This window comes from Silene latifolia, chromosome 9 (assembly GCF_048544455.1).
Source record: "Silene latifolia isolate original U9 population chromosome 9, ASM4854445v1, whole genome shotgun sequence".
Taxonomy (NCBI): Eukaryota; Viridiplantae; Streptophyta; class Magnoliopsida; order Caryophyllales; family Caryophyllaceae; genus Silene; species Silene latifolia.
Window position 1 is genome coordinate 10400441 of NC_133534.1, and position 16162 is coordinate 10416602.

The 16162-nt window shown below is 35.5% G+C and overlaps 2 protein-coding genes across 2 annotated transcripts; both read left to right on the top strand.

The window, feature by feature from the left end:
• Positions 1 to 714: 714 nt before the first annotated feature.
• Positions 715 to 4251, top strand: LOC141602416 (uncharacterized). The gene is made up of 3 exons (XM_074422705.1): positions 715 to 999; positions 2480 to 3701; positions 3962 to 4251. Exons 1-3 carry the CDS (start codon positions 800 to 802, stop codon positions 3992 to 3994), a joined length of 1455 nt encoding a protein of 484 aa, XP_074278806.1. The 5' UTR covers positions 715 to 799; the 3' UTR covers positions 3995 to 4251.
• Positions 4252 to 11338: 7087 nt separating this feature from the next.
• LOC141600575 (SCY1-like protein 2 B) lies at positions 11339 to 11875 on the top strand. Its single transcript, XM_074420817.1, has one exon. The coding sequence runs from the start codon at positions 11339 to 11341 to the stop codon at positions 11873 to 11875; it is 537 nt and encodes a 178-aa protein (XP_074276918.1).
• The last annotated feature ends 4287 nt before the right edge of the window (positions 11876 to 16162 follow it).

The following is a 16162-nucleotide window of genomic DNA, read 5'->3' on the forward strand; positions in this document are numbered from 1 at the left end:
TAACTAAGGCAAGAGCAACACATACCCATTAATCGAGTTAAGGGTAAGACAAAGACTCGAATATTGTTTCAGCATTATATCAAATATTGTTTCAACATACAATAAACAATTGAAACATCATATCACAAAAATCGGTTGGATTGCAAGACAAAGTTATCCAGTTGAGCAGCTAGGTTCACGCATTCAGCTACAAGTCTACAACTTGGGAACTTGTGGAGGTAATTGGTCTGATAGTTTTGATTTTTGAAGCAAGAAGAAGCTTAATCTTTTGTAGTTTGCATTTTGGGTTGTTTTTCTACGTCACAAAGATTAATCGGTATGTGTGTTGCTCTTACCTTATTTAACTTTGATTGTTAAAATATATAAAGTATTTTCATATTGGTTGTTAATCTATTTTCATAAAATATTTTGGCTTATAAAATATACAAGTACTTTCATAAAATATATTGGTTGTTAAATCTATTTAATGTTAGAATGATAACGTAAACTTAACGGTGTTAGTGTTGAGGTCCTTAACGGAAAAAAATAATTGTTGAGGTCCTTAACGGGAAAAAGTTGCAAAGTTCAGGTCCTTGTCTTACCCTTAACTCATTAAAATAACTGGGGGCATTACGCCGTGCAACCAACGAATAAAAAAAAGAAGTGAAGAATCTTTTTATTGGTGCTGGTAAGAAATTTTCTCCTATAAAAAGCAAGACATGAGGAGTTATAATTAAGTTCAATTCATTAACCAGTACAACATAAGAGCGAGAGAAGTGTTTTATTATTTTTATTTATTTAATTAATACTCACTGAGAAAATGGCGTCTTTGACAAACATGGCTTTCAAAGCAACACAGGGTATAACTCCATATATGTATCTGGCTGCCCAAAAAGATGGCCTGCTTCTGTACAGAGCCACTGATTTCTTCGAACCAGAGGCCAAGTTTGCTATAGAGAATGCCGCCCAAGGCAACTTGGTCCACATACGATCCTGCTCGAATAACAAATATTGGGTCAGGTATATCTTTATTTTCTTATTTATCCTAATATATTTAACTCCCATGTATTGATCAATCTAGTAAAAATTTGTTTCAACTGAAAAATACAGCAAAATTCTTAAATTATGTTCGGGGTCTGATTGTCGTAAACCTCACAAACAGATCGGGTTGTGTTGGGTTAGTGTTCTTGTCACATGTAAACGGGGGTCACACACCCTTCAACCCAAACCCCACCCTGTTAAATCCCGGAAATCACGTGTTGTATTCGTATCGATCCACTTACGTAAATGAGTCAATAAACCTGAACCCAAATCCGTTAATTTCGTGTCCATTTTGTCCATTTACATTATCAATCTAGATTTATAATTTCATTCGTCATTTTCATAGTATTTTATCAGTCGTCTCGTTCATTTGTTATCTTTCATTAACATCTCTGGCAAGCATAAAAACGGTAACAAATGAATGAGATAAATCATGTACATATATATGCTACTCTAGTACGATTAGTTTAGAACTTCGGCTACTAATTTAGAATCCGTTCCACGATAACCTTTGAAAAAGCAAAACAAAAAAACTACTACTCTACTACAATGAAATGAAATAACACGAATATTTGAGATGACATCCAACGTTTTGTGCCAAAATTTTAGACGAACATGAAAAAGGAAAATGCTTATTCAATGTTATATACTCCCTCCGTCCTGGTCATTTGTTGTCCTTTAGTTTTGGCACAAAGATCAAGGAAGGGGATGAAACCAATTACTAAATGACAAGTGGAATAAATTGAGTGTGAATGATCAAATTACTCATCAAGTTCCTTCTTAAAATAGAAAGGACAACAATTGACTGAGACACGCTAAAATGGAAAAGGACAACAAATGACCGGGACAGAGGGAGTATTACGGAGTAGTAAAAGTTACATCTTTTGGGAAGGTAATGGTCTCCCAAACATAAATATACATCATCAGGATGGTGAAATCTAAAACTATGTTGTTACATACTATATTCTTTACTCAATCTGTTAAAATAAATTGTACGACAACTTTGTCAAATCCGTGAAATCAATTATTTGCATTTTCACCTAGTGGTTGAGTAAAAGTCGATACCTGACATGAAAGACAAAAAAAAAAAATCTCAACAAAAGTCGTTAATAATTATAATTAATAATACTTTAGCTTATTTATTTAATTCGGTTTCCTTAATTCTCGTGCCACCCTTGAATAGGGAGAGTTATTCGGAATAGGAAGGAATATTTTAGATGCCTGATATTGTTTAGGAAGTTGATTTGGAAAAAATATTTAGAAATTGATTTAAAAAAATTAACAATTAAGATAATAAAATTTTTAATGCGGTAGATATAAATATTTAGATAGTTTAATAGATTATGTGGTTTTGGACTTTTGGTATTTTTTATTGGTGTGGCCGGTACAATATAGGTTGAGGAGAATTTGAACCATGACATTAAAGTAATCAAACTATACCATGTTGGATTGTTGGTAGATCATCGTCAATTGTGGCGCCTGACAAGAATCGGATAGTCGCACAAGCAGTTGAGGCAGTGGATGATCGGACATCTCCGGGGTGCACATTGTTTAGCATACGTATAGATAACAACAAAAGAGCAACATTTTATCATGTTGAGACGGGTCGGGTCGTAGGTCACCTTAAGAGTAGCAGGGTCCTGAGCGTAGATCCTGCTACCACAACACAAGCTGTGTGTGATGTTTTTGATTACGATGGGTTGGTGGTACTTCCCAAATACGTAGCGTTTAAAGGCTCCAATGGCCTTTATTACGAAAACTACGCTAACGACGGTCATTCAAGTTTTGTCCAGAAGGAAATCGGTAGCACTAAAATTGTCTGCAAGACCCATTATACAGCTGGCGGCTACCTCCGCATCTCTGACGCATTTGAAAAACCGATGTTTTGGTCAGCTGGTTGGAACCCAACAGGACCTGCGCTGGTTGCGTATGATAACAATTTTCCTGATAGTGTTCAATCGATGTTCAGTGTAATAAAGATTGCTAAAAATGTGATTGCTCTTCGAAGCCGTCACAATAACCTGATTTGCGTGAGGGCTGATTATCCTGCAAGTGCGAGTCCGAAAGATCGTTTAGTAGCCAAATCAACCGGGATTGACAAGGACGCGCATTTAGAAATTATAGAACCCGTTTATAATAGGACAGTGAACGTGTACGAGTTCGATCTCGATAGAGCCCGGATCTACAACACGGAGCTTCTTTATTCGAGAGGCGACGCCTGGGATAACTACACCGATGTGGCCCAAAGTGGTACAGCCGACGGCAGAATTACGACCACCAAGTCCCATACTTACACCAACACCGTTACGGTCTCGGCTACCGTCACTACCACCTTCGAGACTGGGATACCCTTTATTGCCAAAAGTAAAATTGAGGTTTCAGCAACAGCCAGCTACTCTCACCAATGGGCCGAGACTACAACTGAGACACAGGAAGTGGGCCACATCTTCACTGTTGTTGTGCCCCCAAGGAAAACAGCTGTAGCAAGAGGGACGGCTATAAAGTCCAAATGTGATGTCCCCTTTGCTTATATTCAGAAGGATTATCCTACTGATGGAGGACCTGTTAGAGTTACCCAATTGTATGACGGTGTTTTCACCGGTGCCAACGCATACGATTTCCGTTCCGAAATCCGCTATGAAGAGTTGCCTACTTATAACGGACCTCATGCCCCCACCGAGGTACGTACATATTATCTACTAGTACTAGGAGTACATATTAATTAATTGTCCTGGCCTCACTCATAAACCCTCTTTAATTGATAGCGCTATAATAATCATGTTTCACGTTTTGAGTTTTCATGTGTGAGAGAGAGAGAGAGAGATGTTGAAACTCAGTACCATCCAATAGCGTGTACCATTGTGAAATATTTCTAATAGTAAATTAAATGTCTTACCTTGGTACTAATAATATATGCTCGATCGTGGTTTTTCGATTTCAGTGCATTAAGCGTATTGAGCCGCACAAGGAGTGATCGAATGGGTACCTGGAACGCACAGTACGTGCGCATCATCAACACTTGGTTCAACCTTCAACAGTAGGTCTCCCTTGTGACGGGTCGGATCTTGCGACGGGTATTTTGTGAGTGGAAATGGGTAGAGGGGACAAGGTGGGCACCCACCCCATGTGCTCCTTCTCTCACCCCCTATGGGTCATTTGTGAGACAATATGGTACCCGTCTGTTGTTTGTGACGGATACCCTCCGTCACAAATAAGAATTTGCGAATAATAATATGGTTGTGATCTCATTTATGTTTCTTACTCTCTTTAATTCCATTACTATTACTATTGTGTTGAATGGATTCCAGTATTCCACTATTTCACTTGAAAGAAAACGAGATGATAAAAAAGGAAAAAACGTTGGGAAATAAGAGGGATACTTAAGAGATTATGATTTAGCCATTTAGGCTGTCGGAACGGGTTCGGGTAACATTAAATGAGTACTAAAAATATGAGTTATTGTATTTAGGGAAGACAATTAGCAACACGATTTCTTTCATCAGAACGAATGCTCGCCCTATGTTGGAGGACCATTAGGAGGAGCGGCAAAAAAAATTAACACCTTTCGGGTGACATGTGTTCATCACCGTGGATATAGCCGCAACCCTAAGAAAAATTAACAAGTGGGCCACGTTTTCAATGTTGTTGTGGCCCCCAAGAAAAGAACGGTAGCAAGAGGGACTGCTACCAAGGCCAAATGTGATGTTCCCTTTTCCTACACTCAGAGAGACTATCCTTCCGATGGAGGACCTCCTAGAGTTACCACACTGCATGACGGAGTTTTTACCGGCGCAAACGCCTATAGTTTCCACTCGGAAGTCCGCTACGACGAGTTGCCTACTTATAGTGGACCTGCCCCCACCAAGGTACATTACAATATTATCTACATACGTACTCTCTTGATTGCTTGCCCTCATAAACCCTCTTTAATTATAACTATAATATTGTTTCACGTTTTGAGAGATGTTGAAACTCAGTACCCACTAAAGGACTTTCGTTATGCCAGGAGAGGGTGTGGGCCCGACTATCCCTTTATATTTCTGTGTAAAATCAGGGCGGTTCTGTACATTTTGAGGTCCTAGGCAAAATTTTAAAATATGGCCCTTTTAAAAAAATTGCGTAAGTAATTATCATGTCATTTTCCAATACAATTCAATCCTTAGCGACATTGATTAAAAAATGTATGTGTCGCACCAATACTTTTTTTATATTCAAGTAGTGAGCCTTACAAGACAGTTAAAACTTAAAATCTACATATGTGTACCATAGGAAAATTCAACTATATATTACAGTATTACTCTATTTTAGTTATTCTGTAAAATTCTTATAATTCAATTATTTTAACGTCAAAAAAATTGCAAAAGATCGAAATTATTTCAAATATAGATATTACCTCTATTAGATGAGTCCATTGAATTATCACTTGTATTAAGAAAAATAAAGAAACGTAACCATGAAGGATAGAACACAAGATCACCTACAATTTGGTTAGATGATTATCACTAGATTATTTTCCTAATTCCGATCAGTTCTACATGGAATAATTCTATTTGACAAAAGGACTCAGGCTACCGCCTTAATAGTGAACTTCTAACTCCGCAATCGGGCCTCTATTAGACTTTGCCCTTGTCAAAAAAACCCACCAAACAGGCCTCAAGACCGACCCTGTTTAAAATTATCATCTGGCCCTAACGCTCAATGGTTAATCAATATCTATCTATATTAATAAAGGAAGCTTTTTTCGAGCGATATTAGAGTGTCCAATTTTTGCGAACTACCTAAAACAAAAGATAATATATACAATTTTCTTTATAAAAAAAATTCAAATAAAACAATGAGATAGAGTTTATGAGCAAATAGTCTTGATAATGGACACTGATTATCACCTGCCTTGCGGTCTTACGGAAGTTTAATTGTAATTTGTATGACTAAATATCTATTAAGAGTTCAAGTCAATCTCAAACTTTGTAAAAGCATAGGGAAGACTATATATACGGATTGTGTATACACGCATACGCCAAATTTTATGATTTCTTACTCATTCTTGAGGCTTGATTGATTGCAAGCTTAGATGGCTCCTTTTTTTTTCATCTTATAAATGTTGATTGTGTATTTGTGTATATGTATATTAATTTTTGTATAGAAGCATGTGGTTAGGTACATGGATAAATATATTGCATCTCCTTTTATGCTCTAAAACAAGTAGCAAGAAGTTTTGTTTAATACGGAGTTATGAAATTATCTCTTTTGTACTAATAATTTGGGTTAAAATTTCAGGCCTGACTTAAATTAAGAGCATGAGATGGTTGAACTTATGGATGAAAGCTCCTCAGAGATAATTTATTCTTAAAGGTATGGTAGATTGGTAGAGACGTAAATTTTTCCAATTTCCGTATAAAGGCAAATAAGTCAAACTTCGTATCTATAAGTGCTTAAATAAATTATACAGAATATACAAATTATATATAGACATGCATATATAGTTCCCGTACTTAGTAGTGGTTATTCATATTATTTGTTCTCTTAATTTTAATGTTTGACGATTTGGTCATTGCAGATACTATCTTATTTAGACCCGCCTTAACGACTAGAACTTATAATCAAGTTCATTATATATACTGAATGTATCAAAGTTTTCGAACTGCACATTAAAAGTTGACGCTTTTGACTTTCACGTTGTTCTTATGCTCACTGATTGTATAGAATCTTTGAGGAAATTCTTTAATTGAGCAACTAAAACAAACAAATACATTGAGAAATTAACTATTCCTAATTAAGGTATGATTATATCTTATTGGACATTAAGTTGAATTATCACGTTCAGATTCTACAATGTGCGTGATTTCTAATCTTCATGTCATAGACTCATAGTGGATGGCGTAGCCATTAATTAGCTCTTTATTTTAGACCGCGATGATGTAGTTATTAACTCTTTATCGTTGAACTTGACTCAAGAACGAGTGAAATCACAATTTTGAAAATAAGGAAAAAAAAAATCTTTGGAAAGACACAATAATACTTATTAAAATTTAATTAAGCTAATTCAAATTATAGTTAGCTTAATAGATTTGGTTTCGACCAAAAACATTAGTTTATTAGTTTAATGTATGATCTTATTAAAAAAAATCACCAAACAATAATTTTTTTTAATTGTTAAACTTCACATTTATATTCATCTATCTATATTATTAAATGAAACTTTTTCGAAGGCGATTACAAAGTTAATCCGCGCTTTATTTAACCACCTCTTAATAAAATATTAAGAATTACTATCTCTACGTACATCAACATCTCACCAATACTAGGAATAATAGATAATTATTCAAACAAATAAGACTCCTACCTTGATTCTAACGGTAGTATAGAGCATTATAAAAGTAATCAATTAATCCATAATTTGCTAATCATATTGCTTTGTTTTAGTAATTCGTTTGTATTATAGTGCATTATCCCCTTTGATTTTGCCTGCCCAAGAAAGAAGTTAGCAGCAGAATAATGTGAGCTATATATATCTTGTGAGGTTGAATATATACATGGCCTGGTTCATCAAGTTATCAAAATTTGCTTCTTCGTTAATTCTCAAAGCGCGTCTATCATTCAGATATTTCACATCTTTATTTTGCAATCTTCAGTCGTGGCTAAATTTGTTGTAAAGGAGTTTATGAGGTACTTAAAAAAGCATCACAATATATATACAATTATCCAAACACGATTCAGTTGCATTGACAACTTTCTTACCCTACAATAATCAGTCTTAAGACTCTTTTATATCCGGAAATAATATTTATGCTCCGGGCCCTAAAATTTGATTAGCTTTAAACTTGAGTAAACAAGAGGGTGTTGGAGTATTGCTCCAAAATTAGTTTAAGATATTTACATTTTAGTTAGTGGATTATGGGTCAAAATAAGTTAATTAGTTGCTATTATAATTTCTAATAATATGGACATTAGTTGTGAACAAGTCAAACATGGGATACCTCCCACTTAGGTTAGTTAGTTTTAATTTTTGTTAAGTAATGTAAGCATATATAAGGGCAACGAGTTTATGTTTAGTAATTGAGCAAGTTTATACCGATAACTCTTCCTTTTTTCTATAATTATATTCCCCTTAGAAATTCTTTAGAGGGCTAGATTCCCAATACTAATGTTAGAATATAAAACGAATCAAGGAACTTCAACCATCAGCTTGAGCTTTTGGTTGAGTTGGTTTCTTGACATGGTATCAGAGCCTGGTGACCAAAAGGTCACGGGTTCGAATCTCACCCCCTCTATTCTAAAGTGGATAATCAAAACAGGCCAGGGAATCCCGCCTGCACCCACACTTCAAGCCCAAAAAGAAAAAAAGGGCCTTCGTGTGAGGGGGAGTGTTAGAATATAAAACGAATCAAGGAACTTCAACCATCAGCTTGAGCTTTTGGTTGAGTTGGTTTCTTGACAACTAAGGAACTAAACGAGGGAGTGCAACTCCCAGTAAATCTTCACGAATAATAGCCCGAAGAGGCTTTGGAGGAGTGTCCAGATAGGTGACGGAAACGGAAGCCTAAACCCCTTGATTCGTTAGCCAGTTAGTAGCTCTATTTGGCTCTTTGTAAACATGCTAAGCTAATACTAACACAAACCCTATAATTTTATTATTTGACCACTAAATTTATACTAACACAAACCCTAGAATTTTATTTTACACAATCATCTTTGCTAATCCAACTAAAATTTAGTAGTCATAAGGCGCATTTGATAAGTTTGGAAAAAAATGAGTAGTAACTGAAACGGTTTTGAACTTAGATCTCCATTCATGGGACATTATGTATGCTTTGGAACACGTTTGTTTGCACTATAAAAACAACACTATGTATAGATATGAAGTTTTAACATTAAAATAGTGTGAGACTATTTCATACGAAGTACAAAAAATTGAGTTACGAGTACATGTTATGGAGTAAAACCTTTTCTTATATTACGAAGTTTGATGTAGGATTTAGGAATATTGATAAGACCTTTGTTTATAGGAAGAAAGTATCTGCACTATAACCGGGCTTCCTGATGTCCATAGTTCTCATATACTCCGTATTACTTTTGTATCATGTTTCTGACATCTAATGCATTAAGGAGACACACGTAAAAGAAAAGAAAAGAAAAACAATATTTCTAGAACAAAATAACTTAAGGACGATAATAAAGGGGAGGCAAAGTTTCCTTTAAATATGTTGTTCGTAAGTAGGTAATTAATTAAGTAAAGCATGACCAAATAGCTTAGTATGTAAATTAGGATGATGTAGCTGAGTAAACTAAGATGAAGTAGCAAAATTTGTAAACTACTTGACAGGGGCGGATCTCCATACACCTGCGCAGGGGCCAGGCCCCCCCTGACTTTTGGGCCAAATACTGTGTACAACTAGCTTGGCCCCCGTCAACTTTAGCGTAATCTTATGTTGCAGTACATAGAGCCCACGTCATTACCCAGCCCACTAATTCGGTAATGGAAAGGAAAAACACAACTTATCTCACGTGATTGCAACCTGAGTAAAAAGGTACCACATGGCAATCCATAATTGGTGGGCTTATTTCTTTTAATTTAGCAATGTTTATTTGGTTTAAAAGTGCTTATTAATTTAATTTTACTTGTATAATTTTTTTTTTTAAAATACTCCATTGTTCATAATTTTTTATTCTCTACAAATAGAGATCACATTTAATATATTTTAGAGCTTATTTAATTTTTATTTTTTTAAGTACTTCTATATTCTAATTATTACTATCAAAATTTTAATAAATTATAAGGTATAAAAAACGGAACAAAGATATTGTGTTAAATTTAATAATGAATTGCTGAGTAATCAAAGTAGTTAACATTAACGAGACAATCTAAAATGGAATAGGTAAACAAATGAGCAGGATGACGAAGGGAGTATACATTACGGAGAAAAAGGATTACGCATCTGAGAATGCCACTACACTTTTATTTAATGACAAAAAATACAAGGCAAATTTAAGGATACGTTGCTATTCGTTGTCTCACAAATTTAGTAGTGCCTTTATACATTATTCCCTATTTTTAATTAATCGTATTAGTTTTCTGAATATGAATTACAAGTTTAAATTTAAATAGAGTAATCTCTTGTTAGTTACATTTATGTGAAATTGAAAATATAGGATTGTCTAAATACAAAAAAAAAAACACTATATAATTGACACGGGAATTCAGTATGAGTTTGTATTCTTTATACTACTCCCTCCATTCAATTTTTATCAACCCTCTTAGGTTAAAAGTTGAATGGAGGGAGTACTAATCTAATCTATGTTTATTGTTGTATGTACTTTTATGATATCTTCATAGAACATCGTTTTTTTTTCTACTTATAATTTAGTTTGATTAAATTTCATTTCATAATACCTCTCCCTACAAATGGTTTATTACCATTTTATTGAGAAATATTATCAATAAAAGGTAAACAAAATTGGAATCGAAAGAATACAAATTACTCGCTTTAATCTAGCTCGGCCCCCCTTAAATTTTTGTTCAAGATCCGCCACTGCTACTTGAAGTGAAATCCTAAAATATTTGTACAAAAGCGTATCACAATCCAGAACTAAGACTTGAATGGCTGAAAATTTTAAATTATACTATAATAATATTAAAATATTGGAAAGAAACATGAAAACTATGGGGTAGGAAGTAACGAATAGTAGTGAAACTACAGGTTTTAGCTAAATTATAATTGTAACATCACGGGAATTAGCTACAATAACATACGGAGTATTATTGTAAGCCAACTTTACATTATAATAACTTTTCTTTTAGCAAAATCAAAATATTACGAGCTAAGGATCGGAGTACTTAATATTTGAAATGGACCATTTTATCAAGATGCAATCTGACATGATTTTTTGTTTAATCAAGATGCTCCTATGTTTTAGGGTCGATGAGGATGAGTAAGAGGGACGAGTGCTATTACGATAAGTAGCGGAGCTAGGCTCGAGAAGAAGCAAGATTAATTACAATTGTTAAAATAAGGATAAAAAAGCCTTTGTAAAGGTTCAAACATGGCTCTTCACCTTGAAAAGTTTTAAACAGGACGATATTATTTCTAGGCCCGTGCATCGCACGGGCATTAAATCTAGTATATATATATAAAAGAGGCTTTTTTCAGGCAATTCTAGAGACTCCAACTTTATAAAACTACCTAATTAATTTTTAATTATCCTTATCCCCAATATTTGTGCAAATTCTATCTAATATTTATGCAAATTCTATCTAATAGAGTTTTATAAATGATTTACCAGTGGAATATCATAAACTTATATATACCATCATCAAAACATGAAAACCCTAACACAAGCCTTCGCCAAAACCGCTGCAGGGATCGAGAAAACAGTCCAAACAACGGTTCAGGAAGTGACCGGCCTGAAAGCGCTAACCGACTACGATCTGCTAGACCAGATCGGCTCTGCTGGACCGGCTTTAGTATGGAAATTGTTCGCCGCCAAGCCACGTGGCACTGCGTCGGGACAGTACGCCGCGGTATGTGTCTGGTTACTCGACAAGCGAGCGTTATCGGAGGCGCGTGCGCGTGCGGGGATGTCGAAGGCGGCGGAGGATGCGTTTTTTGATGTGTTACGTGGTGACGCTGCGAGGTTGGTGAGGATGCGGCATCCAGGAGTGATTCACGTGGTGCAGGGGTTGGATGAGACCAAGAATGCTATGGCGTTTGTAACGGAAGCGATTTTAGCGTCTGTGGCGAATGCGCTTGGTGATTTGAATAATCTTGGCAATTATTGGAATGGAATCCTACTCAAACATGACCTATCCATCTCACCTGTAGAAAAGCGGGAAAAAGATTGCTCTCTCTTTTCGTAGTATTTTACAGGTTAATCTCCAAGTGGAGGGGGAGGTAGTGTGCCCTACACTAGGGATACATGAAAAATCAAACCGGACACCTATGGGTTAGAAGGTTACATATAAAATTCCAATCTGGCAGATTTTTTTTCCGTGTAAAGCGTGCATCCTAATGCACACGTATGTTGGAGTAATGGAGTTGTGAATGAATCATTTTTCTTTTCTCGCCAGTTATTATATGCTCAATGTATTCCTTTCTTACAGATGTTCTTATCTTGCAGAGACTAGCAGCAGGAGAATGGTAGTCGATATTTTTCTGTGGGACTTTAAAGTATCTTACGGCGTGCAATGTAGCAGCGTAGTCGATATTTTTCTGTTTTGTTCTCTTTATACAGAACTTGTTGAAAGTAAGGCGCATTTGAAGGGAATGTCACCCCATAATGTCTCACAACTTTCTTTTTCCTTTCTCTACGCCTTGAATAATCAATCCACCGGGTATGGCTATTTGTGAAAGTATCATTGAACAATCCAGATGAGGATGATACACGTTCGAGAATTTGCGGATCGTTGCCGATTGGGATGATGGAATTTACGAACGAACCAATCTAAGGTTCATCTCTTGATCAGGATCCGGAATTGTACTAATGCAAACAAGTGGCATCTTTGAGCCGGTTTTCCAGACAATTGGACTCCGAAAAAAGGGACTTTGGCGAATCTGGTGAAAGGAATGGCGATGGATTTGCTGAGTGAAACACAGAAGATGCAGACGACAGTCTTCTTGATGTTGTGGTTGCCAACGATTCCAATTTAGAGCTCTCTTCTCGGAGATCCATAATTATCAAATATTACCTTCCAAGAAGATTTCTTGTGCCATGTATGTACAAGTTGACCGTTTTCCTGTTATCAGAAACAAAATTTAGCATTTATCCACGCTTAGTGGTCGACCTTTGGTCCCATTAAAAACAAAAACAATTTTCCGAAAGAACGTCTCATATATACTAAAATGTGAAATAGCAACTCTATCTTGCACAGTTGCACCCCAAAACAAAAGGAAATAGAAATAAGGAAATTACCCATCAAAGAACTTCTTAAAATAGAAAGGTTAATAATTAACTACGACGGCCTAAAATAAAATAGGTAAAGAAATGACTGGAATGAAGGGTAAAATAATAATAATAATAATTTCATCCTTGATTTGGCTGTTATCTACAAATAATAGTTACCATAATAATAATGCAATAGGTCTTGGTATAGACGGATGGGGCGAACAGACGGGTAAAGACCTCTAATAAAATGGGTAGGGGGACAAAGTGGGGCACCCCCCATGTGCTTCCCACTTTATGGCAAATGTGTATTTTGTGAGGGAAAATGGTATCCGTCTATACGTATAGACGGATAGTGTCCGTCTATAATGAGAATTTGTGATAATAATGATAATACCGCCATGAAGAAATGAATGATAATAGTTCACAAAATTAATAAGATAAATTTACCTTACAAATTGTAATTAATAAGATAAATTTACCTTATTTGAGTAATTGAAATACAACTTTTACGTATCATTCAAAATGATATTAAAAGATCTAAACCATTAGAGGAATGACAAATTTGAAACCCGTGCAACGCACGGGCACAAAATCTAGTATTAAATATTCACATATAAAATATATCGTTTTAAACCTCTTTCTCTCATCTTGTGAAATATTTTTAGTAGTAAACGTCTATCTTCGTACTAAACTACTAATAATGCTCGTGGTTTTTCGATTTCAGTGTATTAAGCGTATCGAGCCGCACAAGGGGTGATCCGATGCTTTCTGGAAATTACGAGCGTACCTGGAACATACAGGACGCAGCTATCAACGTACACTTCGTTCGCCTTTAAGATGTTCCTCTTTCTCGTGTGCTTCGAATAAAGCTAAGCTCTCAGTAGGAAGCAAACACCTATCATTTCCCTTTCTTGTATTTCAGTTACGTTTTTCGTGTGTGTGTGCGTGTTTTTGATTCGATCTGTTGTATGATGGATTACTAATAAAATTGTAAGCTTCCATTCCATCCAGTAGGAAGCAATGCAAACCCTATCATTTCCCTTTTCTTGTAATATGGGTGTTATCTCATTTATGTTTCTTACCCTCTTTAATTCCATTATTACTATCGTGTTGAATGGATTCCAGTATTCCACTATTTCACTTGAAAGAAAACGAGATGATAAAAAAAGGAAAGAACGTTGGGAAATACGAAGTAAGAGGGATTTTGTTGAGCTTATTGTGTTGATGATGACAAACCAAATGTTACTAATGTTTTTTCTTAAGTTTACTTAATAGGAATTGTCGACTTGTTGATTCAAGACGATTGAAGCATTGGATGAAGACCGCCTTGTATTTAATTTGGGTCATTAGAATTGAGATCGAAAATATTGAGTTTGCTATGCCAAGGCAACAGTGTCGCCCACTGTTGCTGTTCTAGACGAATAAACCATGCTTTCCCAAAGATGTCTTTTAAATTGTTAAACAAGTTTGTGAAAAAATTCCAACCAACTATTCTGAGTAATTGGTTTAGTTGGTAACTTGTAAACTTTGCCCAAATTGGTTAAATGTTTTAGGATTGATTTTTTGAAAGCACTTTCAAAGCCTTCCTTTCTTGTGCAAGTCACATGTGTGACTCTTGACAAGGAAAGGAAATTTTTCTTTTCAAAAGCTTATTTTTCAGATTAACCACTTTGGTGCAAGTAAGAAAAACTGAAATCTTTTGTCACATATTACTTGTCTTTGGATTGACTTTCAAACTTGATTTTTTATATTAAAAGACTCCTCCTTTTTCTCTATAAAAGGAGTGCTTCACTCCTTGAGAAAAACACACCACACATTGCTAAAATCTGAGAAAGAGATAGAAAACATTTGCAAAAGCTCTTAATATTTTCAAGTGTCTAAAATCTTTTGGTTGCAAATTTTTCTTATTTCTTACAAGTCTCAAAATGGTTTATTCATCTAGTATGACATAGCTCAATATCTTCTTTCTCTTAGTTAGATCGACATTGAGTCTCTCCCGTTCTTAAGTGAACAAATTAGAGACATTTGATCTTGTAACTACTTGAGAATTAGATGAGCTTTAGAAACGGAGTAGTTTCTTGAATAGCACAATCGGAGTAGATTGTGGGGATCTCGTTGTAATAGAATAATTGTAGTTAGAGTTAATTACATTATCAAATTATTAATGAGAAGTAGATTGGACGTAGGCCTATAGAGTGTAGGCCGAACCAATTCAAAACTGATTGTGTTGAACTTATTTTGTTTATTCATTTCCGCTGCAATTCTTAGTTTGTCGTTTTTATTATCTTGACAAAGTCTACTATCTTGTCACGTTGGTCTCGTTGTTTACGGTTTATACAAAGACAACAAGTTACAGTCTGTTACACTGTTGCCTTCATCACAACCAACGACACTTCTTTTAATCTCCATTTAAAAGAGGTTGTGTTAGGTATTTGAGATATCATTTCATTTAACTAACTTAAATCAATTAAGTTAAGTTAAAAATTTTAAAAGGTACCTAATTCACCCCCTCCCCCTCTTAGGTACTTCGGGATCCTAAACTCTTCAATTGGTATCAGAGCCTCGTGCTCTTGATCGAGGTTTATCACCTTAGAGTTTGAATCTTGGGAAATGGATCCCTCAAAACACTCCAAGATCCCGGTCTTTACCGGTGAGAATTTTGGATGGTGGAAGCTCAAAATGGAGCATTACATTAAAAGTATTGATTATCAATGTTGGAAAATCATCGAAAACGGACCTCTTACTATTGAGGAAACCGACATCCTTACGGGTTTTACTAAGGTCAAAGATGAGAAAGATTACAATGAAAACGATTTTAAATTGGCCGAGAAAAACTCAAAAGCGATGTCGATTCTTCAACGGTGTGTTGGTGAGGCCGAAGTGAGTCGGATTTCTGGATGTCCTACGGCTAAATTAATTTGGGATTCCCTTGTGCTTGCCTATGAAGGGACGTCTCAAGTTAGAAAACACCGTATTGACCTTCTCATGCAACAATATGAGATGTTTCACATGTCAAAGGACGAGTCCATAAATAGTTTTTCATCTCGCTTCGTGTGTATTATAAATGAACTAAAAAGCCTAGGAAGAAATTTCGAGTCCGAGGACATCATTCGAAAAATTCTTCGTAGTCTTACCACTAAATGGCAACCTAAGGTTACCGCCATAGAGGAAGCCAAAGATCTATCCACTCTATCTCTTCATGAACTAATGGGATCACTAATGGCTCACGAGTTCAATCTCGATAAGCATTCTAGTGAATCCT

Bases quoted from the DNA above. Each gene is read 5' to 3' on its own strand.
- LOC141602416 (XM_074422705.1), top strand. From the start codon at position 800: ATGGCGTCTTTGACAAACATGGCTTTCAAAGCAACACAGGGTATAACT. The intron at 1,000-2,479 runs GTATATCTTTAT...GATTGTTGGTAG, and splicing joins AATAACAAATATTGGGTCAG to ATCATCGTCAATTGTGGCGC. The intron at 3,702-3,961 runs GTACGTACATAT...TTTCGATTTCAG, and splicing joins GACCTCATGCCCCCACCGAG to TGCATTAAGCGTATTGAGCC.
- LOC141600575 (XM_074420817.1), top strand. From the start codon at position 11,339: ATGAAAACCCTAACACAAGCCTTCGCCAAAACCGCTGCAGGGATCGAG.